At 37.5% G+C, this 12,913-nt stretch overlaps 1 protein-coding gene across 1 annotated transcript in view; it reads right to left on the reverse strand.

Moving 5' to 3' along the window:
- DCHS2 (dachsous cadherin-related 2) overlaps nt 1-12,913 on the reverse strand; it is a 266,320-nt gene that overhangs the window by 93,393 nt on the left and 160,014 nt on the right. Inside the window, exons 8-10 of the mRNA XM_044930576.2 lie at nt 8,814-8,971; nt 6,896-7,739; nt 3,236-3,475 (exon numbers count right to left, since the gene is read on the reverse strand). Of these exons, the coding sequence (XP_044786511.2) occupies nt 3,236-3,475; nt 6,896-7,739; nt 8,814-8,971 (1,242 nt within the window). The remainder of the gene's footprint in view (nt 1-3,235; nt 3,476-6,895; nt 7,740-8,813; nt 8,972-12,913) is intronic.

A 12,913-nucleotide genomic window follows, 5' to 3' on the forward strand; every position in this document is an offset into this window, starting at 1 on the left:
TGAAAGATTAAAATGTTTTGAATCTATGAGTTCACACCTTAAAAGGCAGGCAGACAGACAAATACTCATATAATCACAACACCATGTGTTAAATGAATGAAGATTATATTTCCAAGTTTTAATAGTGATTGTCTCTGGGTGAGTAGTCCTTTTTCTGTCTCTGTTTACTCTTTCATTAATTCTAAAATTTTCCCCCAATTTTAATATATCTGGAGTTAGATGCTTCTTACAATTAATGGTATCTTAGATTCAGGGAAATCGATGAAATACCGTCATGGCAGTGTTTCTAACTTTGCTCCAAGAGTAGGTTGTTGGGTCTAGTTGTTCATCCAGCACGAGACAGTTTCCAAGAAACCAGATGTAGAGATTGTTCACGATAAATCCAGACACAGAATACATTTATATGGGATAGAGAATAAAGTTTCACTATAGAATTCAACATTTTAGCATGGCAATGTGCTGTTGTGTTATTTTGTATTCACCACGAATGAGCCAATACATCATCAGGATGGAGTCATCTTTCCTGATGGGGCACCCTTCCTCCCAGGACTAGGGGAGAGGTACCCCTGGGGGTAGATCTTTTCTCACTAACAATGGAGCTCTTGTTGGTGACACCAAATGCTGTAGCAGTTTTAATATCTTAGTTAAAACGTGGTAGTTGTTTTTCCCATTTAATACAAGAAAAAACTCCTGTTAGAGCCAGTGTGAGTCATACATCATAAACATTCAGTACTCAAATTCCTATGGGTTTTGAATGCCAAACAACATTGTAGGCTTACACTTTTAAAAACTACATTGTAGAATGCTAGAAAACACATGTTAACCTTTCAAGTATTAAGTAAAGCTATAGTATTTTTAAGAATACATACTATTAAGCAAGCCATTAATAAATTCCAATGTGATGCCAGATATGTTAAAATCCTGACATCATTTAATTCTTGTGCATAATCCTTTTTCATTGTCTTAATCCAACAAGCAAAGAAGAAGAAAAAGATTTAGGAAAGATATGTTCAAAAGCACATGCATACATCCGAATTCACATGCATTGACATAACCATTGGTTTAACAGATCTGGCCTCATTAAAAACACTGAGATTTCAGTAAACCAAGACTGTACACAAAACTTGTGAAGGTACATGAGACTCAGGAAACGCTAATTTTGTATCTCAAACACCCACGAATGAAAAGCCAGAAAACCAGCAATTTTACATCCAAATTTCCTGGCAAACCATAATCTCTAAAATAATAAACTTTCAATTAAATTATAAATAACAGGTTGCAGACCATTCATTCCAAAAGAAAATTACACTAGCACCTGGCAGCTTGACAGTAAAAATCGGAAGGCTTATTTTGGTAGTCGTCTTTAGTTGACATATGAAAACTTTTGAGACAAATTCTTTTCTCCTTCAAATATTAAAGTAAATCAATATTTTCCAGAGGGTCAATTCTAAAAAATGAATTAATAAAGTCAAGGGGAGGAAGCATTTTACAAACTTTAAATGATCTCTAAATCACACACCAGTGACTGACTGCATTTTATCCGTCTGCACTTTGGGAAGGGGTTTCTGTGCTGCCCAGAGCCCTGCGTGACTCAGTTTACATCAGAAAATGCTCTCAAAGAACTTTACCATACTGGATACATTGGAAACACAAAGCTCATGTATATTCTCCATTGTTTCCATCATCTAAAAACCACACTGCCAGAAATGTGCTCAGTTCTTAAAGCGGAGTTGGGATGAGCAGTTGCTAGGGCACTCTAGCCCTCTCGGTGAGCACAGCAAGCAAAACTCTTTGATCACACTGCCCCGCTCTGGTCAAAAGAGAAAACTGGGCTGGCCCATCAAGGATTTTGTAGCATCACAAAAAATACATTTCTTTAAAAGAGGATGTTTCCCCAAAGGGCAAAGCATCTAAATGGTAAATAACTTAAAAGTTCAAGACAAATGCATCTTTTACTCCTCTGATAAACAATTTAGGAGGTAAATGCTGGTGTTCATACTATTATTTTCATAGAAACATCTGTTACAGTTCTTTCAAGAGAAGAACAAAATATTATATTGGTTATGAATCACCAGTTGCTATATACAAATGTTAATTTAAAAAGACCAACTTATTAAACTATTTGCATTAATTCAGATGTAAAAATTCAGCATATGCTGTTAATGGCAAATATTTCATTATAATTTTTATAAGTATTTAGTTTAAAATTTAAAAAATATATTATTAGAGTTACTGAAACTTAAATGTCCCCCAAAAGTCACAGTGATATTGAAAAGAAATTCTAAGATATTTGAAAATCCCTAGTCATAGTATGGAGAAGGCAATGGCACCCCACTCCAGTCCTCTTGCCTGGAAAATCCCATGGATGGAGGAGCCTGGTAGGCTGCAGTCCATGGGGTCGCTAAGAATCGGACACGACTGAGCGACTTCACTTTCACTTTTCACTTGCATGCATTGGAGAAGGAAATGGCAACCCGCTCCAGTGTTCTTGCCCGGAGAATCCCAGGGACGGGGGAGCCTGGTGGGCTGCTGTCAATGGGGTCGCACAGAGTCGGACACGACTGAAGCGACTTAGCAGCAGCAGCAGCAGTCATAGTAACTGTTCACTTCAAAGTCATTTGTCTGGACACAGTGGTTGGTATTAATATTAATAGTATTACAGTAATGATGGGAATTAACATTTGTTGACCATTTATTGTGCCAAACACGGTCCCAGCTCTTTGTAGGTGATAACTCTTTCATTCTCAGAACTGTGAATTAGGCTGTCTTGTAATCCCCATTTTACAGATAAGGAAACCAAGGAGCAGAAACAACTAGTATAAAGCTGATGCAAGGTTACACAGCTTAAGCGGTGCTTCTAGGATCCCAACCCAGGCAGTCTGACAACAGCATTCTCTCTTCTATTATGCTATGCACAGAGGAAATCAGGAGCCATTTACTTTCCGTACTTATGTATTTTGCTACTACAATCTGAAAAAAAAATGTGATACTTTGTCTATACTTGTTTATTATCAAGATCGAATCAATAAATTTTATGCTAATTAGATATGTATCTACTATAATAATAAAACAATATAAGCAAATGCTACAAAAACTACACATTATACATTCATCTTTTACATGTATGGTAATTAAAGAAATATCAGAAATCTGAGATAACTAGCAACTGTTTTCAAATTTCTGATCCATATTTAATTTTAACATCAATTACTTAGTTGCCATATTTTTGAGTTACCTGAATCTCTGTCCACAGCTTCAACTCTTGTGACAAACTCTCCTGGATTTTGATTTTCTTTAACTGAAGCTTCATACAGGTGCTGCTTAAATACTGGGGCCTCATCATTTACATCAAGAACAGTAATTGTCAAAGTCTGGGATGAAGAAAGTGTTGGTGTACCACCATCCAGTGCCAGAAGGGTCAGAATGTGCTGACTTTTTATCTCATAATCCAAAGGAGAAGCAGTAGTTAGAAAACCTGTTTTGAAAGAGGAGAAAAGTAATACATAATATTCTTTGGGGAAGTCATGCTTACTCTACTTTTGCATAAGTTCTCTAACCTGCTAAAAATTCAGAAGCTTTCTCTGTTAAAGAATTTAAATTTATATATTATCTAGAATAAAAGAGAACATTTTTAATCAGAAAAGTCACCCTAATTTAAATATAAGAATGAATCAGAATTCAGAAATAATCCATCATGTACCATTATTTACTGAGATGATTACATCAAGGATATTTATCTACCCAACATCTATCTTCATTAAAAAAAATACCACTATAATGACAGAAAGTGAAGAGGAACTAAAGAGCCTATTGATGAGGGTAAAAGAGGGGAGTTAAAAAGCTAGCTTAAAACTTAACAGTCAAGAAACTAAGATCATGGCATCTGGTCCATTACTTTGGGAGTCAATTCCTAGGCAGATGGATAAGAAGTCTGGGGGTCCCCAAAGAAAGAGGGGTCTGGAATTCTCAAAGAGGAGGAAAGGATAAACGTTTTTCTTTTTTCCTCTACATTTTTTAGTCTTAGTCACAGTCACATAAGTCACGTTTTTATCTTTAAGCCTCAAACTGATGATTACACAACAAACAACTCAGTTTAAACTCTGTACCAAGGATTATATAACAAGAATGTATCCTGCTTCAGGACAGTTTCTGGAAAAAACTTTCTGGCTAATCCTGTTATCTTAAAATGTAAATTATGGGAGTGGGTCTAGTAAGATCTTTACAATCTCCAGACATTCTTTTGATTCACTGTAATAACTACTTAAAAAGTATATAACCCCATTGCTAACACTAGCGAAGGGGGCACTCTCCAACCCGCTTCTGATGTCTATGTCGGAAGCTCTCCCTATCCCTTTTCTTACTTTAATAAAACTTTATTACACAAAAGCTCTGAGCAATGAAGCCTCGTCTATGGCCCTGGATTGAAGTCTTCTCCTCCGGAGGCCAAAAATCCCAGTGTCTTTTGTGGTTCAGCAACAACCTTTCAACTTTATGGCAAACAGAAGTGGTAGAAGTGGAAACAGTGACGGATTTTACTTTCTTGAGCTCCAAAATCACTGCAGACAGTGACTGCAGCCATGAAATTAAAGAAAGGCTTGCTTCCTGGAAGAAAAAACTCTGACAAACCTAGATAGCATATTAGAAAGCAGAGACATCACTTTGCCAACAAAGGTCCATATGGTTAAAGCTATGGTTTTTCTAGTAGTCACGTATGGATGTAAAAGCTGGACCATAAAGAAGGCTGAGCACTGGAGAACTGATGCTTTTGAACCATGGTGCTGGAGAAGACTCTTCAGAGTTTCTTGGACTGCAAGATCAAAGCAGTTAATCCTAAAGGAAAACAACCCTAAGTATTCATTGGAAGGACTGATAGTGAAGCTGAAACTCCAATATTTTGGCCATCTGATGCAAAGAGCCAACTCATCAGAAAAGACTGATGCTGGAAAAGATTGAGGGCATGAGGAGAAGGGAGTGACAGAAGATGAGATGATTTGACGGCACCACGGACTCAATGAACATGAGTTTGAGCAAACTCCAGTAGACAATGAAGGACAGAGCAGCCTGGCATGCTGCAGTCCATGGGGTCACAAAGAGTGGGACATGAGTTAGCAACTGAATAACAAGGTTCTAACAGTATCCCTCTTTATGTCAAAGGACACTTCATGTGTAAATGTGACCAAGGTACAAAAAGTTATGGTTATATCCTTTAAGAGATGAAGTTTTTGTTAAAAAGTTATAGTTTCTTTATACTATTCTCAGTTAACTATCTTTCATATTAATAAAAAATAATAAAGACTTTACAACTAGGACAATAAAATTCACAAATAAAATGTCTCTATCCAACTGCCGCTGAAGTACATAATTCACATAAGCCACGTGTTATAAAAACTTGCATACATATATTCGTTACATAATTCCAACTGTCACATTTTTTCTTTTAGAATTGGTACTTGCTTCTCTAACACATGTTTATCCTATAAGAACATTTCTTCAAATAATTAAAGAGGTTTACTGAGTCATATTTTATAAAATGGCTTCTCAAGAATTGCTTATCATTTTATACTTTATAGACAAAAGCCATTGAAAACCTTACTTTGTCTTGATTAAAAAAAATATGAACCTTGTGAGAGAAAAAATAGCCCATCTCATATGAGTATATTCAGTAATTAGCATTTTTATGATGTTAAAAAGATCTGAAACAGCCACTGCAATTCTTCAAGATTCATGATACCTATATTACTGAGACACAATTCTATTTTTATCCAACCTCTTTAACAACCTGAAAGGGACCTTCCTTAGCCATTCTGGAAAGCATCTGAAGCATTGCTGAAACAGATCCTTGGAGACCCGAGCTCTAACAGAAATCAGCAACTAGGTCTGGACTCTCTCTCTGTCAGTTGGGCTTTTAGGTAGTGTGCATGCAGGCCTCGGAATGGAACCATATGTACAGGATTTAATAAATATTTTGATGAAAATTTCCAACAGTACATAGCCAGACTATAATCATGACTTCCAAATCCTACACATTCAATCTCACTTCCAAACAATGTTCTTATTAACAGTTGGACCAAATGGTATACGTCTGAGATTTTTTCCTATTGTTCATACAGAAATGACTTTCTTTTGAGAATGAGATGGTAGTCCATCTCTTTAATATTTTCTGAAAATCAGGGTGAAGGAATTTCATTCAATTATATATATATATATGTGTGTGTGTGTGTGTGTGTGTGTGTTAACTGGTGAGAAAATGTCAGTATTACAAGGTTGACACTTTGTATATATAACTGTCCATCAAGCTACATCAAAACTTTTAGAAGACATTATCTGGCAATATGGTGACAGCAAGATAAGAGCAGTGGCAGTGAGTGCCATTTCTGCAGAGTACTGAAGAGTGAATAAATGCTTCTGCCAAAAATAAAATGGTTCAGTTGTGAAAAGTGAGGGTCTTGATGTCCAAATTAATCCAACTACTTAAAAACTCACAATTTCCAACTATTTACAAGGGTATGTTTCTATGATCCTAGAGATGCTTTGATACTAAAGTCTTTGATTAACATGGTTGACCAGTCATGCTCTACCTTGATTTATTTTGGTATACCTCCTACCCTGTAAACACGCACAATGAGGGCAAAAAAGTTGGCTACTGTAAAATATTCACCCCAGGAAATGTGACCTAGCTACAAAGCAGAGATCTATATTAACAAACAGCCAACTACTGTTGGTTTCCTGAATACAACCTCTATGCCTACCACCTGTATAAGGGACATGGTAAATCAAGTCAAATTTCCTTAATGCATATGCATCTTGAGAAGATCATTTGATAACAGATGAAAATGGAAAGGATAAATGCAAGCAAGCAATCACAGGCTGTAAACGACAGTGACTCAGACGGTACCTGATGACTCATCTAGCATAAAGGCCATGTTTTCATTTCCTGAGAGGATGCTAAATGTTACTCTTCCATTCCTTCCTGCATCTGGATCTTGAGCAGTTATGCGATGCACCAAGGAGCCCACTGCAGCATCCTCTCTGACATAGGCGATGGGGAAAGACGTAAAAGTGGGACTGTGGTCATTCACATCCAGAATCACTACCTTCGCCATCAGTGATCTCAATCGCCGGTCCGTCACGTTCACAGCCTGGTCCGATGCGGTTACTGTCAGGACAACAGTTGGAACTCTCTCTCTGTCAAGGGGAGACGTGGTGACCAAAGTGCCAGATGAGGGGTGGATGAGAAATGGATTCATTCCAGGGTGGTTGGCTTCAATGAAGTACTGTATTCTACTGTTCAAAAAACTGCCGTCACCATCTTTGGCATTGAAGATGTGCACCAGAGTGCCAACAGGGGTGTTCTCTGCTACACTTATCACAATGAACTCCTCCCGGAAAGATGGGGAATGGTCATTCTGATCTTCCACAGCAACACTCAGGAAGACTGTGCTATTCACAGGAGGGTTTCTGCTATGGTCTTTAGTTACCACCCTGAAAAGATAATGAGACATCATTTCATAATCCAGTTCCTTACAGAGGAACAAGTCTCCTGTTGAGCTGTCCACTTCAAAGTGACCATCCTTGTCATCTGCAGCGATACTAAAATGCAACTTTCCACCATGCTGTCGTTGAAGGTGATCAGGTGACTTTATCAAGCTCATTACTTTTGTAGGCTTCAAGTTTTCTGGTATAACTAAATGTCTAATATTCTGAGAAATGACAGTTCTCCCTTTGGATAGTGGTATCACCTGAAATAAGAATAAAAAGGAGCTGTTAATTTGCAGTATCTCAATAATTTAATCAACACAGGTGCTGCTATTCTTTTGGACCCTAATTTCGTCTATTCATGATATGTAGGTATACATATTACAAATAAATATATATACAGTAATTGATGAGAAAATGTCTTTTCTTTTATTGCCTAATTCCAGTATGTCTCTGAAAATTAAAAATTGCATCATATCTAGGAGATAAGAAAGTACAGGATTTTCTACTTCCCCGTTTGCTGTAATGGATGCAATGATAGTTTGCTGAGGCCACAAATGAACCAAGGTAGTTAGTTCCACAAACTACTCTAAATCATAGAAACCCCTGTCTCCTTAATGACAACATCTGCATACATTTAAGAATCATGTGTCTGTTTACCTGAAATTAGAGACTTGAGATATTATGATAGAATTTTCTCCTAAATCACACATCCTTAGTCAGTTAAGAATATACTTTGGAAACAGAATGCTTGGGGATATATATTCCTGATTAGTATTCATATCTAGGTTAATATTACTGATTATGATGTGTTTGAATAAAAAATCTTCGTATAGTCATCTTGTTATTGATGGGTTGGTGTAATTTTTTTCCTACTATCAAGACTTCCCACAAATCATTTGCTCATTATGACTAAAGGGAAGCCTTAAAATATGGATCTCAAGTGACTTTCTAATTTTTAAAATAGTTACAAAAACTATGTGATCTATTATTGGCCATTTGCTTATAAATGTTTCTTCTGCAAATTTGCCAGGTCCTTGTAATTAGGAAAAAAGAAAAGATATTTTTTGTTCTTCATTTAAATAGTAGTATAAATACCCACATAGTGATGAAAGTATCTTGTCAGTAATTTACAAAGTTAAAAAAAACATTTATTTAAATATAATCATTTCTCAAATAGTAATAAAGTCACTTAATATAATGTACACATACATCTGCAATGCTCTTTAAAGGGAGTATTCACATTTTTAAAGTATCTTCACTCTATACATTTGTATACAAAGTTAAAAAAAAACTTTCAGAGCATTTTCCCCCATTTGTGTGATGTGAGCTATTACCTGAATATTAATAACTGCCTGTCCTTGAAGAGGAGGCACTCCCTGGTCACTGGCAATTACAGTCACCCTGTAAGAAGGTCCGTAATCGTGTGAAAGTGCTCGAGTCGTTCTTATTTCACCACTGTTGGCATCAATCTTGAAGTGATCAGAACTATCTTCTACACATACACACACACACACACAAAATTAAGAAATTAATGTTAGTTACTAATGCAGAATACAGAGAATTAATTAATACAAATATATCTGTGATCATTTGGGAGATTTATTTACCTTAGCACTCTGTGAGAATATGAACATAAGGATTATATGAAAAATATAGACAAGAAATGCAGCAGATTACACAAGCTTTATTATGGAAATTTTCACATACTAAAAGTTAGACAATGATATAATGAACTTTCACGTGCCTATCACTTAGCTCCAGTATTTATCAGCCTATGTTCCACAACATTCAGCAGTACCAATCCTGGGCATATATCCTGACAAAACTATAATTCAAAAAGATACATGTGCTTCTATAGTCATAGCAGCACCATTCACAACAGCCAGGATACAGAAACAACCTAAATGTCCATCGACAGGAGAATAGGTAAAAAAGATGCAGATTTTATACACAATGGAATATTACTCAGCCATAAAAAGACTGAAATAATGCCATTTGCAACAGCATGGATGGACCTAGAGATCATCATAAAGTGAAGTAAGTCAGACACAGAAAGACAAATACCATTTGATATCACTTATACGTCAAATCTAAAATGTGACACAATGAACCATTCAATATCACAGTAATCCAAGTCTATGCCCCAACCAGTAATGCTGAAGAAGCTGAAGTTGAACGGTTCTATGAAGACCTACAAGACCTTTTAGAACTAACACCCAAAAAAGATGTCCTTTTCATTACAGGGGACTGCAATGCAAAATTAGGAAGTCAAGAAACACCTGGAGTAACAGGCAAATTTGGCCTTGGAATACGGAATGAAGCAGGGCAAAGACTAATAGAGTTTTGCCAAGAAAATGCACTGGTCATAACAAACACCCTCTTCCAACAACACAAGAGAAGACTCTATACATGGACATCACCAGATGGTCAACACTGAAATCAGATTGATTATATTCTTTGCAGCCAAAGATGGAGAAGCTCTATACAGTCAGCAAAAACAAGACCAGGAGCTGACTGTGGCTCAGACCATGAACTCCTTATTGCCAAATTCAGACTTCAATTGAAGAAAGTAGGGAAAACCACTAGACCATTCAGGTATGACCTAAATCAAATCCCTTATGATTATACAGTGGAAGTGAGAAATAGATTAGAGGGCCTAGATCTGATAGATAGAGTGCCTGATGAACTATGGAATGAGGTTCGTGACATTGTACAGGAGACAGGGATCAAGACCATTCCCATAGAAAAGAAATGCAAAACAGCAAAATGGCTGTCTGGGGAGGCCTTACAAATGGCTGTGAAAAGAAGAGAAGTGAAAAGCAAAGGAGAAAAGGAAAGATATAAACATCTGAATGCAGAGTTCCAAAGAATAGCAAGAAGAGATAAGAAAGACTTCTTCAGTGATCAATGCAAAGAAACAGAGGAAAACAACAGAATGGGAAAGACTAGGGATCTCTTCAAGAAAATCAGAGATACCAAAGGAACATTTCATGCAAAGATGAGCTCGATAAAGGACAGAAATGGTATGGACCTAACAGAAGCAGAAGATATTAAGAAGAGATGGCAAGAATACACAGAATAACTATACAAAAAAGATCTTCACGACCCAGATAATCACGATGGTGTGATTACTGACCTAGAGCCAGACATCCTGGAATGTGAAGTCAAGTGGGCCTTAGAAAGCATCACTACGAACAGAGCTAGTGGAGGTCATGGAATTCCAGTTGAGCTATTCCAAATCCTGAAAGATGATGCTGTGAAAGTGCTGCACTCCATATGCCAGCAAATTTGGAAAACTCAGCAGTGGCCACAGGACTGGAAAAGGTCAGTTTTCATTCCAATCCCAAAGAAAGGCAATGCCAAAGAATGCTCAAACTATTGCACAGTTGCACTCATCTCACACGCTAGTAAAGTAATGCTCAAAATTCTCCAAGCCAGGTTCAGCAATATGTGAACCGTGAAATTTCTGATATACAAGCTGGTTTTAGAAAAGGCAGAGGAACCAGAGATTAAAATGCAAACATCTGCTGGATCATGGAAAAAGCAAGAGAATTCCAGAAAAGCATCTATTTCTGCTTTACTGACTATGCCAAAGCCTTTGACTGTGTGGATCCCAATAAACTGTGGAAAATTCTGAAAGAGATGGGAATACCAGACCACCTGACCTGCCTCTTGAGAAATTTGTATGCAGGTCGGGAAGCAACAGTTAGAACTGGACATGGAACAACAGACTGGTTCCAAATAGGAAAAGGAGTTCGTCAAGGCTGTATATTGTCACCCTGTTTATTTAACTTATATGCAGAGTACATCATGAGAAATGCTGGACTGGAAGAAACACAAGCTGGAATCAAGATTGCCGGGAGAAATATCAATAACCTCAGATATGCAGATGACACCACCCTTATGGCAGAAAGTAAAGAGGAACTCAAAAGCCTCTTGATGAAGGTGAAAGTGGAGAGTGAAAAAGTTGGCTTAAAGCTCAACATTCAGAAAACGAAGATCATGGCATCTGGTCCCACCACTTCATGGGAAATAGATGGGGAAACAGTGTCAGACTTTATTTTTCTGGCCTCCAAAATCACTACAGATGGTGACTGCAGCCATGAAATTAAAAGACGCTTACTCCTTGGAAGGAAAGTTAGGACCAACCTAGATAGCATATTCAAAAGCAGAGACATTACTTTGCCAACAAAGGTCCGTCTAGTCAAGGCTATGGTTTTTCCTGTGGTCATGTATGGATGTGAGAGTTGGACTGTGAAGAAGGCTGAGTGCCCAAGAATTGATGCTTTTGAACTGTGGTGTTGGAGAAGACTCTTGAGAGTCCCTTGGACTGCAAGAAGATCCAAGCAGTCCATTCTGAAGGAGATCAGCTCTGGGATTTCTTTGGAAGGACTGATGCTAAAGCTGAAACTCCAGTACTTTAGCCACCTCATGCAAAGAGTTGACTCATTGGAAAAGACCCTGATGCTGGGAGGGATTGGGGGCAGGAGGAGAAGGGGATGACAGAGGATGAGATGGCTGGATGGCATCACTGACTCGATGGACGTGAGTCTGAGTGAACTCTGGGAGTTGGTGGTGGACAGGGAGGCCTGGCGAGCTGCGATTCATGGGGTCGCAAAGAGTCGCACACGACTGAACGACTGCTCTGATCTGATGAAACAGAAACAGGCTCACAAACACAGAGAGCAGACTGGTAGCCAAGGGGCAGGAAGGCAGGGACTCGGTGGATGTGGGATTAGCATATGCAAACCACCATACAAAGAATGGACAAATAACAAGGACCTACTGTATGGCACAGGCAATTATATTCAATATCCTATAATAAACCATATGGAAAAAGATAAAAAATAATATTTGTTAACTCATGGCTAATATTATTAGGCATTCAGATATTTCCCTTCCCTGTCTGCTCTTGCAGCAAATCTCAGAAATGATATCATTTCTTCTGCATAGTTTTCAACACACATCTCTCAAAGATAAGGAAAAATGTAATTATAGTATTATATTTTTAAAAATTAGTAATAATTCCTTCATATTATCAAATTTCTAGTTATTTTTAAAATTTCCAACTGTCTCAAATATTTTTTAGCCAACTCAAATTAGGTTTAACATAAACTCCATATGCGCATATCTCTTTGGTCTATCTCTTCCTGTCATCCATTTATTTATTTTTATTTATTTTGCAACTCATCTGCTGAAGAATTGACTATGTATCCTGAGGCTTCCCCTGGTCTAGATTTGCCTGTTGCTTATCTCCAACATGTAGCTTAAATATGTTCTTCTGTCCTCTATGTTTTCCTTAAATTGGGAGGTAGATGTAGATAATTAATCAGATTTGGGTTCATTTTAGAGGGAAGACTGCTTCTTAAGTGCTGTGCTGTGTTTTCCTTCAGAGGCGCATGTCTGATTGTCTCTTTTTGTGATGGGGGCACCA

This window comes from Bubalus bubalis, chromosome 17 (assembly GCF_019923935.1).
Source record: "Bubalus bubalis isolate 160015118507 breed Murrah chromosome 17, NDDB_SH_1, whole genome shotgun sequence".
NCBI classification, from domain to species: Eukaryota; Metazoa; Chordata; class Mammalia; order Artiodactyla; family Bovidae; genus Bubalus; species Bubalus bubalis.